Source organism: Neofelis nebulosa, chromosome 3 (genome assembly GCF_028018385.1).
Source record: "Neofelis nebulosa isolate mNeoNeb1 chromosome 3, mNeoNeb1.pri, whole genome shotgun sequence".
Classification (NCBI taxonomy): Eukaryota; Metazoa; Chordata; class Mammalia; order Carnivora; family Felidae; genus Neofelis; species Neofelis nebulosa.
Window position 1 is genome coordinate 120,605,783 of NC_080784.1, and position 21,380 is coordinate 120,627,162.

Below are 21,380 nucleotides of genomic sequence, written 5' to 3' on the forward strand. Positions count from 1 at the left end.
GTGTTCAATAATTCTCTTTCCAAAACAGCTCCTCTTAGGAACTCACAGCCATTGGAAATAGGAGTTTAAAGAAAAAGGAAAATGTAAAACGTAAAACTCAGAGTTTCTAAAGAGCACAATAAGATTCTTACGTTTCGGGGCAGCGAAGTGACTTTCAATTCTTGTCTTTTAAGGTATTTTTAATTTTAAAAAGCTGTTAGGAGCTTCTTAATTCTGTTGGTGGATTTAAAGGTCTTAACTCTTTGTGAAAAAAAAAATTATCTGCCTTATTTTCCTACACACGGCAAACTCTTTAGGGGTGAGGTTTGTAAACAGCTGCCTGCATTTCAGTGACTTTTAGCAGATAATAGTTCTCTACGCTGCAGCCAAAACACGCTCGCCGCCTGCTTCCTGCATCTCCTCTCAGTGACTCCCTACCCTACTCTCTTCCAGATCCTTTATTCCCCCCTCCACCTTTTACCCGTGGACGCGCCGCCGGCCTCGCGCCCCCCGCGCCGAGCGCAGTGGAACAACCCATGACGTCACGAGGCCGCGGCTCAATCAGACGCGGAGTTTGGGAAATTTTAAACTCAAAGGCGGGGCGGCCGGTGCTCTCCGAAGAAGGGACGCTGAACAACTGTGCCAGTTCCCTGGGATCTAGCCTGGCAGGATGGCGGAGGAAGGGGCTGTCGCGGTGTGTGTGCGGGTCCGGCCGCTCAACAGCAGGTAGGTGGGCCAGACCGAGACCGGGTCCCAGCTGCGGCCTCTGGCGCGGGCCTGAGCCCCAGAGTGAGTCCTCGCTGCTCCTTCCTGCTGCCTGGTATCTCGGCCTCTTACCCGCTTTGTGCCACGGTGTCCTTATCTGGTAGTGACCAAGAGGAAGGATCGGAAGATCTATAAGACAATTTCCAGCTGTAGGAGTCTTTTAGATGTTAACTCAGGCTCGCCAACGTTAAAGACCTCAACGCCAGCCCTGCACTGCCTCTCCCCGTATGCTCTTCCCCACCCCACCCCACCCCACTCCTTAAAGGAAGTCGTATCGGAAAGGTTTTTATTTGTACTCATCTGTCATTTTGCACTTAACTGCCTCTCCCTTATTACTGTGTACTTCTTGAGAGCAAGGACTAGTCTGTCTTGTTGCATTGTATTCAAAGGCACTCAAGACTTCAGTCAATGACTGAATTCAACATTCAGAACGTTGAATGGCTGATATTTATCAATACTGATTTTTTTTGTTTTTTAGTACAGTGTACTCTACTACACAGACACTACCATCCTTGCCCCTGTGGATCTACATTCTAGTGGGCAGACAGAAAATAAAGTAAAAAATACAGAATGTTAAGTTGACATAATGTTACAGGAGTCATGCTACAGAGAAAAAAAGAAGGGGGGGAAATGAAGTCTTTGCTTCTCTCTGATCTGTGGCCCTCACTCCAGAATACTAACATATTTTGTGTTTGAGAAATATTTGTTAAATATCACTAGGTGTTAATAAATGAGGAATTTCCTATTTTTAAATATCTCATTACTTAATGCATTAGAAGACCATTATGTTACAATCACAATATTTAATCTCTTATTTTTGAAAGGGACTGATATGCAGTCAGAACTGATATGCAGTTAGGCATGCATAGGAACTTAGAGCAAGATGACATTGAAGACAGAAATAAACATGTTCCAGATCTAGTATGCCATGTTAAGAATTTCAGATGTTTTTTAAAAGTTGTGAGCAAGAGTGACATAATCAGAGTTGCATTTTGAATGTATCTTTTCAGCAACCAGTACTAGGTAGGAGGGTAGAAATGAAGAACTTCACCAGGAAACTCCCATGAGAAGGCAGGAGTTAAAAGTCTTGGCCTACTTAAAAGTCTTGGCCCCTCAAAGGCAGATTTTCCATGTTTCTCATATATAGTATAAGTCAATACTACTATTTTTTTTTAAGTTTACTTATTTTGAAAAAGAGAGAGAGAGAGAGAGAGAGAGAGCAGGAGGAGCAGAGACAGAGGGAAAGAGAAAGAATCCCAGGCAGGCTCCATATCAACAGCCCAGAGCCTAACATGGGGCTCAAACTCACAAAACATGAGATCATGGCCTGAGCCGAAATCAAGAGTCCGACACTTAACTGACTGAGCCACCCAGGTTCCCCAATACTATCTTTTAAAATATTCTTCAGAAGAGGCACCTGGGTGGCTCAGTCAGATAAGCGTCGGACTCCAGATCAGGTCACGATCTTACAGTTGGTGAGTTTGGGGCTCACGTCAAGCTTTGTGACAGCTCAGAGCCTGGAGCCTGCTTGGGATTCTGTCTCCTCTCTCCACCCGTCCCCTGCTTACACTCTTGTCTCTCCCTCTCAAAAATAAACATTTAAAAATAAATAAATTTATTTATTAACTAAAATAAAATACTTTTCAGAAGACAGAATCTTTTAAATTATCTGTCATATGACATGAATTCCATGACCAGTTTTACTAAAATGCAGTGTTTTTATTCTTTCAGAGAAGAAGCTCTTGGAGGAGATACCCAAATTTACTGGAAAACTGACAATAATGCTATTTATCAAGTTGATGGCAGTAAATCCTTCAATTTTGGTAAGCTTATAATAGCATCAAAAGTTAATATATTATCCTTTTCCTATTAGGACTACAAAAGGCTTATCCATAATACTGGATTTGTCATTAAAGATCAGACGAGGCCTTGTGTAAACTGCGTTAGTAAAAACTCAAAAATTGTTCATCTATCATGTATGATAAATAAGATAATAAATTGTTATTTAAAATGCAGTTATGTGTGGAACCTGAGAAACTTAACAGAAGACCATGGGGGAACGGAAGCTGAAAAAAATAGTTACAGAGAAGGAGGGAGGCAAACCATAAGAGACTCTTAAATACAGAGAACAAACTGAGGGTTGATGGGGGAAGGGAAAATGGGTGATGGGCATTGAGGAGGGCACTTGTTGGGATGAGCACTGGGTGTTGTATGTAAGCAGTGAACCACGGGAATCTACCCCAAAACCAAGAGCACACTATATGTTAGGCAATTTGACAATAAATTATATTTTTAAAAATGCAGTTATAGTCATAGTGCCTTAAGGTTGAAACTAACATTTTTTCCTCTTATTCATTAGTGTATTTGTGGCCTAAAACCCCATAAGCCTAAAATATGTTGCTTGATATCAAGTCATCTTTAAGATCGTTGATTTTAGTATATACTTTCCACAATTATTTTTAAGAAAATTCTTTAAAGAATAAATAGTGAAGATATTCCTTCTTTGTCTGCTAAAATACAGCAAAGACCTACCCCTGCTTTTGTGGAACTTCTCATATGATGAGAGAGAGACTTTAAACAAGTAATTACATTTGTGACAGCATAAGCTTTGTGAGATTTATAGTGGGACATAACTAGTCTAGGTTTCTAAAATGGTACCACCAACACTGGGGCAGAGGGTCATGGAGGCCCTGAACGTTGACTCAGCTGATTTGTATATTGATTTAATATGGGTCTACTGCTGACACTGTGCCAGATACAGTTTTGAGCATGTCATATTTATTAACTCATTTAATCCTCATAACAAGCTTATGTGGTAGGTACTATACAGTAGGTGCCTTTCCATTTCAGAGTAACTGAAATAAGCCTAGAGTCCCACAGCTAGCAAATGGAAGAGTCAGACTCACTAGCATGCTGTCATTTAGGCACCTCAGGGCAACAGTGAGGCCCTCTCAACAACTCTGGGAGTAAGAATGGTTAGGATGTTGAACTAGCATTAAGCTAGAAAGCCATCATAAAAGGTTTTGGAGCAAAGATGTAAAGAAGAGAAAACAATTTCTGGTAAAGGACTTGTTTTAGAGTATTAACATAATTTTTATTTTATTTATTTATTTTTTTTTTCTTCAACGTTTTTTTTTTTTATTTTTTTATTTTTTTATTTTATTTTTGGGACAGAGAGAGACAGAGCATGAACGGGGGAGGGGCAGAGAGAGAGGGAGACACAGAATCGGAAACAGGCTCCAGGCTCCGAGCCATCAGCCCAGAGCCTGACGCGGGGCTCGAACTCACGGACCGCGAGATCGTGACCTGGCTGAAGTCGGACGCTTAACCGACTGCGCCAGCCAGGCGCCCCTTAACATAATTTTTAAAAAGGTAGTACAATAAATGCCAGAGATTATAAAACCAAGAGAGAGGGATGCACAAGCATTCAGACTCATGATCTATGGGTTCTCTGTAGCCATGTATGCCCATCGTGGATTTGGACTTATCCACTTATCTAAAGCAAATGGCATTAAGATTTGAATTATCCTGCCATCTGTCCTTGCTCTGATATCATAACCCCTAAGCAGCCTTCAGATGGCACTTTGATTTTCCATAGAGCTCTGCCAACAGGGCAAATGTGTTGTCATGATGCAAACCACATGATCACTGAATTTCTCATTGCACGTGGATGCATTTCCCTCCTGATTTAGAAATGCATTTCTTGTGAGCTTTTTAATATGAGGCTACCATTGAAAGAGTAGTCCATTTTTAATGTGCTAATTATGCTAACAAAACTAGCAGAGAACCACATCCTAGACTAGTGAATTCATCAGTACAAATGTACTCTAAACCCAGCCTCCTTTAGCAGCCAGCCAACTGGTCATTCCTTGTAACATTTCAGCTTTGTTAGGTCTCTTCTTCCATATGTGTGCATTTCTTATTTTAGTTTGAGCTAGGTCTTCTTGCTAAATATGTTATAAACCTTAAAATTTCTCAGTAGTAATAGTTCATATTTCCTAAGTATTGACTATAGGTTCACAATAATTCTATGAGGAAGAGAATTCATATCCATTTTACAGATTGGGTAATTGAGGCACAAAGGCATCAACCACCTTGCCTGAAGTCACTCAGCTTATAAACGGTGGAACCAGATTTGTAGAGTCTGATTCAATAACCCTGTATTCAGCCACTGTGCCCTGCTGACTCTTAAAAGCACATAGAATAGCTGAGAAGTCTGACTTGTATTTTTTTCTGTGTGAGGACCAACACATCTTACCTTATAGAGAAATATTTTTTCAGAGGACCAATAAGGTGAAGAGAATATTGTGTCTTAAATATTTTATCTTATCATATCCTGACCATTTTATTTCTTTGGACAACTACTAAGAATGAAAACAAAGTTGGTTTGTTTGATTTAACTTCTGTGTATGTGTTTTTTTCTTTTTAGATCGCGTCTTTCATAGTAATGAAACTACTAAAAATGTGTATGAAGAAATAGCAGTACCAATCATAGATTCTGCCATACAAGGCTACAATGGTTTGTATTCATTGTAGAAATATTTTAGTATTGGTTCTTTGTTCAAGTATTGATAGTTTCACATCTTACAGATTCATTTTTAATCTTTGCATGTGTGTGTGTGTTTTGTTTTTACAGGTACCATATTTGCCTATGGGCAGACTGCTTCAGGAAAAACATATACCATGATGGGTTCAGAGGATTATTTGGGAGTAATACCCAGGGCAATTCATGACATTTTCCAAAAAATTAAAAAGGTAAATAACTTAGGTAAATTTCTGGTACATAAAGGGAAAGGTAGTAATAGTAGGATGAAAACCTTAATATATTTTCTTATAATGATGAAAGGAAGTAGATTTACAGTTATCTCTTAATTAGCCATGGGTAAAGAAGGCATAACAGATTCATTTTTTTCCCCACAAACTTACTATGTAGAGCTTAAAGTTCTTTCATTCTTTTCCTTGAATCCTGAAACAGTAATAATCACACCAAAAAGTGGGTGTTGAGAAACAGGAAAATCTTACCAGAATGGTTAGCTCCTCGTTGTCTTTGTTTAACTACCAGTGATTTTTTTTTTAATGTTTATTTATTTATTTTGAGACAGGGAATGAATGTGCGCAAGTGAGGGTAGGAGCAAAGAAAGAGAGAGAATCCCAAGCAGGCTCCACACTGTTAGGACAGAGCCTGACAAGGGGCTCGAACTCATGAACTGTGAGCCGAAATCAAGAGTCAGATGCCCACCGACTGAGCCACCCAGGCTCCCTGCTACCAGTGCTTATAAAGGAACAGAGAGGGGTGCCTGGGTGGCTCAGTCAGTTAAGCGTCCAAGTTTGCTTCAGGTCATGATCTCATGGTTGGTGGGTTCTACCCCTGCATCTGGCTATGTGCTGACAGCTCAGAGCCTGGAGCCTGCTTCATATTCTGTCTTCCTCTCACTCTCTGCCCCTCCCCTGCTCATGCTTTCTCTCAAAAATAAATAGACGTTAAAGAAAAATTTTTTTAATAAAAAAAAAACAAAAAAACAGAAAAGTAGATGTAGAAAAAAGACAAGGAAAGCAGAAGGCCAGAATAAGCAACTTAGTTAATTAAGAGCTGGTTTTAGGTTTGTTTTTTCATTACTATTTTAATGATTTTTAATGTTCTTATTTGAACATCCATTGGTAGGTTTTATTTTGAGTTCAGAGAGTTGGACCAGGCACTCTCCTCTTCTAATTCTTTGATACTATACTTTTCATTATTACTGAAACATATTTTTATATTTTTGTGTTTATTGTGGATATGAAACGACATGAGGTTTTGTTTGTTGTTTGCTTTACAAAGATAATTTCTCAGAATGTTTTAATATTTAATATTAGCACATAAGTATTCAGTATTAGGTTTTCATAAATGGATGACCTCTGATGTTTTACATATTTTTTTCTGCTAGTTTCCTGACAGAGAATTTCTCTTACGCGTGTCTTACATGGAGATATACAATGAAACCATTACAGACTTACTCTGTGACACTCAAAAAATGAAGCCTTTAATAATTCGGGAAGACTTCAACGTGAGTAACAGAGTTAGTGTGGTTCTAAAAATAGTCTTGCTTATTGGGATTCATGTTCTTGAACATTTACCTTTAGTTTCTGTATTTTTTAAACTGTCTCCTATTTGTATCGTTTATTTTTTTGTTTCTTAAGTGTTTATAGAGATAGCATATGAGCAACATGTATCGTTTTTAAACACTGACAGCCGTGATATTTTGGTGTAAGTGCCCCCTAAAAAAGAGCAAAATGGAAGTATCAGGTTAGAATTTGGTACAGAAATAAATTGTATATATCATAGTTTACTTGTTATTTTCATCCATTTTCCATTTGTAACTTCTGCATGTGAATTCTATACTAGCTCACACCTTCTTGTGAGATGCAACTTTTTAGTGACTTCTCTATTCTTAACCTTGTTTCAGAGGAATGTATATGTGGCTGATCTCACGGAGGAAGTTGTTTATACATCAGAAATGGCTTTGAAGTGGATCACAAAAGGAGAGAGTAAGACTTTATACTGTATTTTTCCAAAACACTTGTAAACACTATTCAGTTGAATAGGCTTTAAATCACACTTTTCACTCTAAAAAAAAGTCAGTATTTTTCTTTGATTTTAATATACACACCTGAAACATGACTCCCTTTTTACAGAGAACAGACATTATGGAATTACGAAAATGAATCAAAGAAGCAGTCGTTCTCATACCATTTTTAGGATGGTAGGTAACTCTCTGTTTGGCCTTTCCAATTAGAAATGCACTGATTTTTTACAAGTTGTCTTTTCTGTCTAGATTTTGGAAAGTAGAGAGAAAGGGGAACCTTCCAATTGTGACGGATCCGTCAAGGTGTCCCATTTGGTGAGTATTGATGGACCATGATACCGTACCACATGGGCCAAACCATAATTTAGTTTGGCTGCTGGATGTTTGGTTTTATAAGAACTGTTAACTGAACTAAACAGGCAAAAACATCTATAAATTGGTAGTTTAGTCTCATCTATAAACATAAGATTACAAGCTGAAACATCGGACGAATTCAGAGGGCCTTTCTTCCTGTTATGTTATTGCTGTTGTCTCCTAAAATTTAGAACGAAGCACTTTTCCTAACCAGAGTTCTTGGGGAAGAGTTTTTCCGTACACATTTAAGAGTATATTCTTGCAACGGGGGTGGGGGCGATTTGGTATTGTTGTTGCTGTTGTTTTGTCTCAGCCAAAAGAATTGAGACCCGTGAGATCAACAAAAACCTAACTGGGATGGTTAAAAAGTAAATCACATTATTCAAGTTCATTCTTAAATAAAATAAGGAAATGTTGGGTTTTTTTTTATTTTTTATTTTTTAAACGTTTATTTATTTTTGAGACAGAGCATGAACAGGGGAGGGTCAGAGAGAGAGGGAGACACAGAATCTGAAACAGGCTCCAGGCTCCGAGCTGTCAGCACAGAGCCCGACGCGGGGCTCGAACTCACAGACCGAGAGATCATGACCTGAGCCAAAGTCGGCCGCTTAACTGACTGAGCCACCCAGGCGCCCCAGAAAGTGTTTTATATTATAAACATTGTGTTTACGACTGTAAATCCCTTGAAGGGAAGAAAGACATTTATTCATCTTGATAGCCCCAACACAGTATACGTAGTTTATATTGAGTACTTGTTTGCCGAATAGTGAATATAAGCAAGATGTAAACATTTCTTTTTTCTACATAAGTAAGCCACCATTTCCTTCTTGTTGCACTGAAGAAGTTCTCTTTTTTTTTGTGCTTGCTTCCTGTTCCTTGCCAATATTGCTTTATTTCTGTCTTCAGGGTCTAAATTTCTTAGCTTCATGTAGGATATGATTTAAGATTATTCTTGAAAACTTCAGGGAAAAAAAATAAAAAATCTCTAATTATTCACTTACAGATTTGAAAAATCAGAGTCTTAATAAATTCTAATTCTTGTTCACCTCAGTTATTTTACCGTACCAATATAAAATTTATTTTAGTAGATGGTCTTGCTTTAATTTAACAACAAAACACAAAACCTAACTTCTGTTTTGTTTTCTAAACCCAATCTGTGATACTTCACTACAATTTTAACTTTTAATAATTTCTTTAATACTCTCGACATGTTCAGTAATCAATTTGATGACTTTTTTACATAATTTGACACTCTATCATCTAGGGAATATAGATACCATCTGGGGCGCCTGGGTGGCTCAGTCGGTTAAGCGGCCGACTTCGGCTCAGGTCATGATCTCTCGGTCCGTGAGTTCGAGCTCCGCGTCGGGCTCTGTGCTGACAGCTCAGAGCCTGGAGCCTGTTTCAGATTCTGTGTCTCCCTCTCTCTGACCCTCCCCTGTTCATGCTCTGTATCTCACTGTCTCAAAAATAAATAAAATGTTAAAAAGAAATTAAAAAAAATATATAGATACCATCTGGTCCAACCCTTCAGCCTTTCTACTTATTGTAAGTATCTTCTTGGAAAGAAGTCTTCCTCAAAAGATCATTTTCTGGCTCTGTTTTGTTTTGTTTTGTTTTGTTCTGTTTTGTTTTTTTAGCGTCTCCTGATCTTTCTGGTTCATAATATCCAGGTCCTTTTGGCTCTGCTTCTTCTCTGTTCCCTTTGTGGGAATTCTTTCTCCTACTCTACTGTCTAAAACATAGGAGTGTTCTGCTGTCGCCTTTCTTGCTTCCTGCATCTGCCCTCAGACATTCTGTTATCGTTTCTATATTGATGACAGTCAAGTATTTTATCTAGAGTCTCTGAGCTCTAATTCATGTCTTTATAAAGATGATTATAATTGTGTGTCTCACTGTTACTTCAAACTTCAGTGTGTCTAAAACAAAATTAATTTCTTTCTATCATAGTGAATATTCCTTTTTTCCAGTAGTACCAACATTATCCTGATCACCTAGGTTAGACCCGAGCCAGTTCCGACTCATCTTTTTCAGCCTTCCCCTTTTTGTGTCCATTCATCAGCATTTCTTATTCAACATTCCCATGGGCATCACATTCATTTAGGTCCTCATCTCCTGACCTGGCCTCTATGACTCTGGTCTTCCTTTCTGCGGTCTGCTGGCAGATTTCTAATGTTACTAAGTACTGCTTTTGTTATGTTGCATCCTTTGGCAAATTCTGGCCACTCTCAACCAACCTAATTTGATTTCCCTCTACTCCATGTGAGCCCTCTCTCAGATAGATTGGTGCCTCTTGGTGTCTTTGAACACCAATATTTGTTCCCATTTTTATTCCTCAATTCATGCTGCCTTCATCACTACTTTGCCCCTTTATTATTTATCTAGGTCTTCTGTAATAGATGCTACACCAGAAAGATTAGACTGAGTATTTTAGAGAAAGTAGTGTCTGATATAGGACATAATTAAAGCAGGAGTGCATAATTATTGCCCATCCGTGAAAGTCTCTGACTTTGTTTTAATGCATTGAGAATATTTGCTGAGACTGCATCATGTTCTGAGCATAGTACCAGGCTCTGAGATTAGAAGAATAAGGAACACATCCCTCCATCACTTACTGTTTCCCATGCTACCTTACTAGTCCAAGCCGCCATTCACCTCTTGCTCAGATTCCTACAGGAGCCTAATGGGCTCCCTGCTGCCACTCTTGCCTCTCTCCAGTCCTTCCCCACCCACCCTTTTCACCCTTCTCTGCCAAAATGTCTGTCACTGTCTTGCTTAAACCATTTCCCATCACATTTAGAAAATCCACAGTTCTTGCTCTTGCTTACCATGCCCCATTCCATCTGACCCCTACCCACTTCTCTGACCCAGTCTTGTGCCAACTCCACTTCACCAACTCTGTTGTCCTTCCTATTTTTTGAACACACTAAGCTCATTTCTGCTTTGTGACTGGGTATACTAGCTGTTCTTTCCATCTGGAGTATGGCTTCCTTAGGCTTTGCATGGCTGGGCCCCTCTTCTCTGTCTTTCCAGATTCTAGCTTAATGGGAGGACTTCCCTGCCATCAAGTCCAAAGAACCTATTCTGTACCTTCCTCTTTCCCCTTCCAGCACTCTATTTAAATTATCTCTAATGAGGCACCTGGGTGGCTCAGTCCCTTGAGCATCCAACTCTTGATCTCAACTCAGGTCATAATCTCACAGTTCGTGAGTTCAAGCCCTACTTCGGGCTCTGTACTGACAGCACAGAGCCTGCTTGGGATCCTCTCTCTGTCCCTCTCTCGCTCTCTCTCAAAATAAATAAATAAATAAAACAAAAAATTATCTGCCATGATGCATTTCTTATCTTTTTCTTGCTTCTCACCAACTTTCTCCTCTCCCCAGCCTACCCCATGTAGAATAAAAGCTCAATGAGAGCAGAGAACTTACATGTCTGATTCACTGCCATATCCCTAGTACCTAACAAACTGCCTGGAGCATGACAGGCAGTCACTTGTTGTCAACAATATTTGTGAAATGAAGGAGAGGCCCATGCTTTTAAAGATGCTACAGTGTAGGCAGAGACACAAATGACTAGCTCAACACAGTAAGTGCTGAAGAGTAAGTTGTATCTTTAAAGACCCTTGGGTACACAATTGAAAGAGCAGATCAAGGTGTGGGAGAGGAAGGATAAAGATGGCAAAGTTTCCCTAAGAAGGTAGCAGTTGTCTTTGGTCCTGAGTAAAGAATAGGGACAGTCTAGAAAATTAGAACTAACTAAACAAAGGGAATGGCAAAAGATAGCTCTTGGAAGCATAGAAGTACATGAAGCATTTAGGGCATAGTGAGTAGGTCAGCTAGAATTCAGAGTGAGTAATGTGTGGATTTAAAGCTGGAGGAACACAAGTGCCAGATTGTAAAGAATTATATTCACCATGGTAAGGTTTTGAACTTTGTGTAGTAAATAGAGAAACTATTCTGACAACATTATGGAGGCTATATTATAAGGCAGGAACAAAGTATGCACATCTGTTTGACCCAAAAATGGTAAGGCCCTAACCGGTGGAGCAAGAGACCAGCATACAGATGGGGTATGCTGATAAACCATGTGTTAAAATTGTTCCTTCAGTCATTGGGATTTTATTTCAAGTTACCCTTCCTAAAGTTTCATTTTCATCTATCTTACAGAATTTGGTTGATCTTGCAGGCAGTGAAAGAGCTGCTCAAACAGGCGCTGAAGGTAATGGAAACTCGTAAATGTTTTGGCCTAAGTGTTATCTTGTTCTTTTACAGAATAAAGAAGTGCTACCTTGCATTTTAGAAACTAATCAAGATAGTAAGTTTGTGACAAGACTCTTTAATGTAAAAAGCAGCTTCCATATCTAGCAAATTATCTATTTGGGGCTACTATAGCATCAATTAAAAAGCTAAAACTATGCAGTTGGTAGGATTGTATAGCTACAAAGCTGAAAGTACCGTGAAAACCATCTAAATTTTCATAATTAGTAAGGAAATTCAGGAAGGTGGTCAGGTACAAAATTAATATACAATATTAATAACTCCTAATACAAACAACAACCAGTTAGAATATTTAGTGTACAAAAAGACTCCATTTACAATAATGACTTAAAAGATCTAATATCTAGGAAAAAAACTCAACGCAAATTACACAAGGCCAAAATAAAGAAAACTTTAAAACAGACCTAAAGGATGTAATCAAATACTTAAACAAATGGAAAAGCATACTTAGATAGGAAGTTTCAAGATCATGAAGATGTCAAACCTTTCTATGTTTATTTCCTACAGCCTGACACAGAGACACTCCTCTGAGCATGGTCTCTATTCACCAAACCAGTGGATCCTCCAATCTGTAAACAAGAAATAAATGCTTGTTGTTTTAGCTGGCTTGCTACAGCAATAGCTGAAAAATGCATCTGTAAAATAACAGCTGTTCAAAACTATTTGTTGTAGTACCTTTTATATATGTGGTATATTGAAAACGTACATGACCCTCAACAGGGTGCTGAGGAAATAAATTTCGATACATCCATATAATGGAATTTTATGCTATAAAAGGATAAAAACACCAGTGTTTACTGATATGATATATTGCCAAGTGAAAAAAAAACAAAGTGCAAATTAGCATATATAGCATGCTACTCTTTGTGTAAAAAAGAAATAAACATATATGAACTTGAATTTCTAAAAATCTCTACAAGAGTCAACTAAGAAAAGTGATTTTCTGGTAGGGGGACAGGAACTGGTTGAATGGAGCATAGGAGAAAGAAAGAGCTTTTTCAGTGTACTTGTTTGGAGGGGTATATGACTCATGAGAGCATATTAGTTTAAAAGTAAGAACTTTGTTGTGCACCTAATAGGAATTAATTTGGTTGTAAGTCTATAGTTGCCTATATTTGGAGGTTTGGAAAAAATAGATTTGAACTGAGGAATTAGGCTCTTGGGGGAAATGAACTTTACTTCCCTCTGATTTTTTTTTCTTAGCCATCATTTTCTTTTTGCTCTTTCTCTGAGGTGATGACCTTTCTGATTCACTTACTAGGTAGGAGGAACAGGGAAAGAGCTCAACCAGTGGTATTAAAGGTGGACTCAGATCTAATCCAAAGCACAGACTTTATCATCTAACCCTTTAATTTCTAGTTTCTCTTATAATTTATTGATAAATGAGTTAATCATCTAATACAGAGGTTAGTTTTCATTTTTATGTTTGCTTAATAAATGCAGGTGTGCGACTCAAGGAAGGCTGTAATATAAATCGCAGTTTATTTATTTTGGGACAAGTGATCAAGAAACTTAGCGATGGACAAGTTGGGTAAGTTTATTCCATTGTACATTTACCTATTAATGCTTACATTTTTCATTAGGTTGAGAATTTTAATAATTCAGTGACACTCCAACGTACTGATTTCTTCAATATGTTCAAAAGTTTTTGCGATTCTGTGAGCATGCTTAGCTTCTTAAATATATGACTACAACTTCCTAAATTTGCTTTCTATTTTAAATATTTTTTACTGAGTAGTTTTGACCTGCCTTATGGAACCTATAAAGAATTAATTTTTAAATTGTAGCTAATTTAAGGTTCTGCATTAAAAACCAACCACTTTTGTTAAATAAAAATTCTTACTGTTTTTTTTTTTTTTCCCCAAACTCCTTTCTCACTAAGTGGTTTCATAAATTACCGAGACAGTAAATTAACACGAATTCTCCAGAATTCTTTGGGAGGAAATGCAAAAACACGTATTATCTGCACAATTACTCCAGTGTCTTTTGATGAAACCCTTACTACTCTACAGGTAAGTTTGATTTTTATTTATTTATTATTTTTTTTTTTTTTTAATTTTTTTGTCAACGTTTTTTATTTATTTTTGGGACAGAGAGAGACAGAGCATGAACGGGGGAGGGGCAGAGAGAGAGGGAGACACAGAATCGGAAACAGGCTCCAGGCTCCGAGCCATCAGCCCAGAGCCTGACGCGGGGCTCGAACTCACGGACCGCGAGATCGTGACCTGGCTGAAGTCGGACGCTTAACCGACTGCGCCACCCAGGCGCCCCTGATTTTTATTTCAATATTCAGGCCGGGGTGGGGCGGGGGGGAGTGTGGGAGTGGGGAATCATCTTTAAGAAAAAAAAATTACCCACTAACATTAGGGTTTTTTTTTTTTTAATGACACACTATATCTATTACGATAAAATTGGTATACTGTCTACTAAATAGTATTCCTTAATTTTCTCAAATTTCAATTATTCATATCCCACCGTCACAGTTTTGCTGTATCCAACACTATTATACTGATACATTTCTCTTTAAGAAAGTCACTTTTTCTACTTTATTTATTGCAGAAGGAAACTTTATCTCAATCCCATGAATGAAAAACTAGTATCACTTTCAACAAATAGGTACCCCAAAAAAACACATATCTGTGTGTGTGTTTATAATAAAATAACTCTTAAATTCCTACTAGTTCATTGTTGATTGCCTTTGCTCTGAGCCTAAGGCTTACATTTTCTGTTAAAAAAAAAAAAAAAAAAAGGAAAAATGAGAAATGTCAATAGAATAGCCATCTCAGTCAAGGGTTCAGTGTTATTTAATGGTCACCTTCATGGACCCACTTAAAGTTACTTCTGATACACTCTAAGAAACATTGTTTTAAATAGCTATTGAGCACTGGCTCAAGGTACTATGAAAGAAACAAAGATAGAAAGTAGAGTCCCTGACTTCACAATTTATAGTCATGTAGGGAAGGGGCACCTGGGTGGCTCAGCCAGTTGTGTCTGACTTTGGCTCAGGTCACAATCTCACAGCTCGTGAGTTCGAGCCATGCATCAGACTCTGTGCTGACAGCTCAGAGCCTGGAGCCTGCTTTGGATTCTGTGTCTCCATCTCTCTCTGCACCTCCCTTGCTCGTGCTCTGTCTCCCTCTCTTTCCAAAATAAGTAAATATTAAAAAAAAAAAATCTTAAAGTACTATAAGGAAGATAAGACCTGTCTTCCAACGTGATTGGCTTGGATTAATTAACTGTTAATAAATGGAATAGAGTTCAGAGGAAGGAGAGGTACTTTCCACTGGAAGCAATGCTTCAGAGTAGAGGGAGCATTTGCTCTTGACTTTGAGAGGTGGGTGGGATTCTAGTAAGCCAGTATTTGTAGGTTCTCTGTTGGCATATGTCTTCAAGATGTTTCCCTGACTCTTCTGAAGACTAGCAGCCAGGGTAAGTTACAAGGATAGAGAATACTCTCTGTGTTCAAAAGTATTAAGCTACCTGGGAAGAGGATTGATCTTTCTTTATAAAACGTAATTACAAGAAACCTAAATATTATTAATTAATTTTTTTGATGTTGAACACTTAACACTCTTGTATTTTCCCCAGTTTGCCAGCACTGCCAAATATATGAAGAATACTCCTTATGTTAATGAGGTATCAAGTGATGAAGCTCTCCTGAAAAGATACAGAAAAGAAATAATGGATCTTAAAAAACAGTTAGAGGAGGTATGTGTGAACCGACAGATTTAGGGGCGCCTGGGTGGCTCAGTCGGTTGAGCGTCCAACTCTTGATTTCAGCTCAGGTCATAATCTCACGATTCATGGAATCGAGCCCTGTGTCGGGCTCCATGCTGGCAGCACAGAGCCTGCTTGGGATTCTCTCTCTCTCCCTCTCTCTGTCCCTCCCCTGCTCCTGTACTCTCTCTCTCAAAAGAAATAAATAAAAATTAAAAGAAAAAAAAAGAATAGGAGCAGATTTAGAACTAAGAGCTGCCCAAATACCCAGAGATTCTTAACTCCTCAATAGCTGAGGTCTACAACCTAATTTTTTTTTGGGGGGGGGGGGAGGCTGTGTCATAAGTTTTATGGTGCTAAAATAGAAACATAAAATTTTACCATTTTTTAAGTGTAAAATTCAGTGGTATTAGGTACATTAACAGTGTACTGATATAATCACTGCCACTATTACCCAAACTTCTTCATTGTCCCAAACAGAAACTCTGTACCCATTAAATAATTACTTCCTATTTCTCCCCCGTCCCTCCAGCCCCTGGTAACCTCTACTCTCATTTATGTCACTATTAATTTACCTATTCTAGATACCTCTTGCAAGTGGAATCATGCAGTATTTGCCCTTCTGTGTCTAGCTTATTTCACTTAGCAAAAGGCTTTCAAAGTTAATCCAAGTCATACTGTGTATAAGAACTTCAGTCTTTTTTTATCCATTGTCTGTATATAACACATTTTGTTCATCCATTCACCTGTTCATGGACAAGTGGGTTGATTCTACCTTTTGGCTATTATAAATAATGCTGCTGTGAACACCGGTGTACAAGTATCTATTTCAGTACCTCTTGTCAGTTCTTTTGCACACATACCTAGTCATAGAATTGCTGCGTCAGATGGTAATTCTATGTTTAACATTTTGAGGAACAATCATACTTTTCCACAAAGCTGTACCATTTTGCACAACCAACACATTGCATGAGGTTTCGAATTTCTCCACACTTTCACCAATATTTGTTATTTATTTTACTTTTTTTATATAATAGCCATCCTAGTGAGTATAAAATGATAAGTGTCTTTAGTTTTATAAGAAACTGGGGGCGCCTGGGTGGCTCAGTCGGTTAAACATTCGACTTCGACTCAGGTCACGATCTCACCACTCTCTAGTTCCAGCCCCACGTCTGGCTCTGTGCTGACAGCTCAGAGCCTAGAGCCTGCTTCAGATTCCATCTGTCTCTCTCTCTCTCTGCCCCTCCCCCACTCACATTCTTTCTCTCTCTCTCTCTCTCTCTCTCTCTCTCTCTCTCTCTCTCTCTCCCTCCCTCTCTCTCCCTCTCTCCCTCTCTCCCTCTCTCCCCCTCTCCCCCTCTTCCTCCCTCCCTCCCTCCTTCCTTCCCTCCCTTCTTCCCTCCCTCTCTCTTAAAAATAAATAAACGTTAAAATTTTTTTTTACAAATAAGAAACTGCCAAACTGTCTTCCAAAGTGGATGCATTCCCACCAACAATAAATAAGAGTTCCTGTTGCTCCACATTGTTCAGCATCTGGTATTATCAGTGTTTTGGATTTTAGCCATTCTAATAGGTGTGTAGTGGGTATCTCGTTGTTGTTTTAATTTGCAATTCCCTAGTGACCTATGACATTGTCTTTTCATGTGTTTATTTACCATCTATATGTCATCTATGGTGAGATGTCTGTTCACATCTGTTGCCCATTTTTAAATTGCATTATTTTCTTATTGTTGGGTTTAAAAGTTCTTAGTGTTTTTTGGATACTAATCTCTTACCAAATATGTGTTTTGCAAATATTGTCTCCCAGTCTATGGCTTGTTTCTTCATTTTCTGAACAGTGACTTTCACGGTGTGGGGGTTTTTTGTTTTGTTTCGTTTTGTTTTTTTATACAAACATGATTCAACTTTATTTTTTTTTACAGGAGACTCTTTCTTTTTGGATTTTTAATTTTAGTTGAATCCAAGTTAGTTAACATATAGTGTAATAATGGTTTCAGGAGTAGAATGTAGTGATTCATCACTTACATATATCACACAGTGCTCAACAAGAGCCCTCCTTAATGCCCATTACCCATTATCCCCCACCCACAACCACTCCATAAACCCTCAGTTTGTTCTCTATATTTAAGAGTCTCTTATGGCTTGCCTTCATCTCTGTTTTTATCTTACTTTCCCTTCCCTCCCTTATGTTCATCTGTTTTGTTTCTTAAATTTAAGAAAAAGACGTATATGCTGCTGTAAACGTTGGGGTGCATGTGCCCGTTCGAAACAGCACACTTGTATCCTTTGAATAAATTCCTAGTAGTGCAACTGCTGGGCCGTAGTGTAGCTGTATTTTTAATTTTTTGAGGAACCTCCATATTATTTTCCGTAATGGCTACACTAGTTTGCATTCCCATCAGCAGTGCATCCCCTTTCTCTGCATCCTCACCAACATCTGTTGTTTCCTGAGTTAATTTTAGCCATTCTGACAGGTGTGAGGTGATCTCTGATTGTAGTTTTGATTTGTATTTCTGTGATGATGAGTGATGTTGAGCATCTTTTCATGTGTCTCTTAGCCATCTGAATGTCTTCTTTGGAAAAGTGTCTGTTCATGTTTTTTGCCCATTTCTTCACTGGATTATTTGGTTTTTGGGTATTGAGTTTGTTAAGTTCTTTATACCTTTTACAAGCTAAATTTAAAACAGCTTTCAAGTAAGAAGAAATCAACTCATAAAAATTTTTCAATTTAATATAAACTGAAAAATTTGATTTCTTGAAATTATTTTAGATTGTTTTTCATTTCCAAAAGGCAAAATTTGAGATGTTCAGATGGGCCAAGTAGAGATAGTCTTTCTAAATTGTCACGAATGCATAGGGAGTTAGGTTAAAAAAAGAGAGACCATGTATAATTATTTAAAAGTGTCTTTTGTATGTTCACATTATCTTGAATTCTTCTTCTGACTGTAAGATAACAATCTAATAAGGTAGCATAATCATTTGTCATTGTAACTTGTTTATTTTAACCATTGTGGTCCCATATTTTGTAAAAATTTTATATTTTAGTTATCTTTTTAATAATGAGCTAAAATATCAAATGGAAGTCTTATGAGAACATCTGTTCCCTTGCTGTAGGTATTCAAGTCTCTGCTGTTATGACTTCTCTGCCTAATTTTTAGGCAATTAATAGGATTGCTTTAACAGCCTTGTTATAATCTATATGGCATAGAATAGTCACATGGGAAGAAATGTTTATTTTACTTTATTATAAGTTAGAAAAATTACTCTCTGTGGCAACTGAGTATTAGTATTCTATAGGTAAGATATATTTTATTTCAGTAAAATGTAAATTCTCATAGTTCACATACAAATTTAATATTCTGTTCTTTCAAGCTACTTTCAAGCCTTGAAAATCTAGCTATGTTTATTATTAATATAACTTAATATTATACTCTATAGGTTTCTTTAGAGACTCGAGCCCAGGCAATGGAAAAAGACCAATTAGCCCAACTTTTGGAAGAAAAAGATTTGCTTCAAAAAGTACAGATTGAGAAAATTCAGAACTTAACACGGATGCTGGTGACTTCTTCTTCCCTCACATCACAACAGGAATTAAAGGTAAAATTTAAAGGAATGACAACTCAGACTTAGTATATAGAGACTAGGATGGGTATTCCTATAGGTTTATAATATAGTTATGCATTTCTTATCCTTTGTTACAGTGTATTCAGGAAACCCAGAACATTTTGTGTGTTTGCCTATGTGTCAGCAAAACCTAAAAGGTTCATTAAAAATACTGATCTCTGATCCTACATGTAGAGATCCTAATTTGAGAAATCTAGAATAGGGGCACCTGGGTGGCTCAGTTGATCATCCAACTCTTGATTTCAGCCTAGGTCATGATCCCAAGGTCATGGGATTGAGCCCCATGTCAGGCTCCATACTGAGTATGAGTGATTATGATTTTCTCTCTTTCTTCCTCTGCCCCTCTTCCCCCATCACGCTTGCTCTCTCTGTAAAATTTAAAAAAAAAAATGTGCAAGAAGTCTGGAATATTGACAAGGAATCTATATTCAATATGCTTCTTAAGAAATTCTGATGAAGTTGATCAAGTGATTGGGAACCACAGGTGTCTAGGGTATATGGGAATATTTTCTCTTTAAAGAAAAAGAATATCAATCTCAGGATAATTGATCTAGAATACAAATCAACATAGTGATCAAAATTCTGGTTTCCAGTATGTGTACTTTTTGTTTTTGGTAGAGTTAGGGTTTTTTTTTTTTTGGTCAAGTAAGTATGTTTTGGCTATAATGGTATCATGGTTAAAAGGATGGCCTCTGGAACTTGACTGCCTAGATTTGAATCCTGATGCTGTCAGTTCCTAACTCTTTACCTTGGGCAATTTCTTAAATACATTTTGTTGCATTTTCTTATTTGTGAGATATCTAGATCTCCACCTCATAGGAATGCTGTGAGAATTAAGTTAAATAATACATAGACTGTGCCTAACACTACACTTTCTACAGGGCAAATCCTCAATATATGTATGCTCTTAATTAAGGTAATTATTAATAGACATCATGCTCAAGTCACCACAGTTCGTATAAAGAAGACATTCGAAGAGCTATTTGTTGACAGACTGACGAGAAGAAAACAGTCCAATGGAAGGTATAAGGGAGAATATTTTAGGAAGAGATCTACATGTACAAAAGCTCGGAGTTGTGAAAACAACATAATATATTTCTTGGGCTTAGAATGTTTTGGTGGCAGGGGAATTTTAAACCATAGTGAAGGATTTGAACATTGCATTATGCTAAGGACAAGGAAAAGCCTCGTATGTGACACAGAACTGTATTTTAGAAAGGTGTGTCTGCTTGTGTGCATCAGATTGGTTGGGACTGTACAAGGACTGTGACTCTGGAGATGCCAAAGATGTGGATAAATTGGAGAGCTGTGTGAAAGGTAGACTCAACAGGACTCTATGATTGTTTAGATGTCAGGGACAGGGATAGGGAGGCATCCAGAATAATTTGCAAACATTGCTAGGCTTGCTGGGTAACTGGTAGCAGTATTCGTTGTTAAAGAACACTGGATGAAGCTTAGTGCAGCTGCTCAGTGTTTTATTTGGGCCATCTCCAGTTTAAGGTGTCATGCAGTTGAAAATCCAAATATATGAAATTCAAGTGAAATTTGTGAGGTGGAGATACCACTGTGGCCATTAGATACTGCAGATCCAAAGTAAAGTCATGGGAACGGATAGTCTTATTCTGGGAGCATGTTGAAAATGAAAAGAATAGAGAGCCAAAGACCCCAAGGACAACTTTTCAATAAAGGCAAAAGAATCCCAAAGGGAGCCCAGGATTAGCTGTAGAGTTAAGTAAACCTGGTGAATGTGGTCTCTAAGAGAAGAAAATATTTCAGAGAGGTAGTGATTAGCAATGTCACATTCTGCTAAGAACTTAATTAAGATAAATATAGATATGGGGTGCCTGGGTGGCTTAGTCGGTTAGGAGTCCGACTTCAGCTCAGGTCATGGTCTCGCAGTTCATGAGTTCGACCCCCACATTGCTCACTGTGCTGACATCTCAGAGCCTGGAGCCTGCTTTGGATTCTGTCTCTCTCTCTCTCTCTCTCTCTCTCTCTCTCTCTCTCTCTCTCTCTGTCTCTCTCTCTGCTCCTCCCTTGCTCATGCTCTCTCTCACTCTCAAAAATAAATAAACATTAAAATAACTAAAAAATAAATAAA

General features: G+C 38.0%; 1 protein-coding gene across 6 annotated transcripts in view; it reads left to right on the forward strand.

The window, feature by feature from the left end:
• Window positions 1–580: 580 nt before the first annotated feature.
• Window positions 581–21,380, forward strand: part of CENPE (centromere protein E) — an 80,423-nt gene continuing 59,623 nt past the window's right edge. For all 6 annotated transcript variants that reach the window (XM_058721767.1, XM_058721768.1, XM_058721771.1 and 3 more), the window contains exons 1-13: window positions 581–705; window positions 2,476–2,567; window positions 5,174–5,263; window positions 5,381–5,499; window positions 6,669–6,788; window positions 7,188–7,269; window positions 7,417–7,484; window positions 7,557–7,622; window positions 11,828–11,879; window positions 13,382–13,469; window positions 13,821–13,950; window positions 15,527–15,646; window positions 19,094–19,252. In XM_058721767.1, coding sequence (XP_058577750.1) covers window positions 650–705; window positions 2,476–2,567; window positions 5,174–5,263; window positions 5,381–5,499; window positions 6,669–6,788; window positions 7,188–7,269; window positions 7,417–7,484; window positions 7,557–7,622; window positions 11,828–11,879; window positions 13,382–13,469; window positions 13,821–13,950; window positions 15,527–15,646; window positions 19,094–19,252 — 1,242 coding nt within the window. In that variant the 5' untranslated portion in view covers window positions 581–649. The remainder of the gene's footprint in view (window positions 706–2,475; window positions 2,568–5,173; window positions 5,264–5,380; window positions 5,500–6,668; window positions 6,789–7,187; window positions 7,270–7,416; window positions 7,485–7,556; window positions 7,623–11,827; window positions 11,880–13,381; window positions 13,470–13,820; window positions 13,951–15,526; window positions 15,647–19,093; window positions 19,253–21,380) is intronic.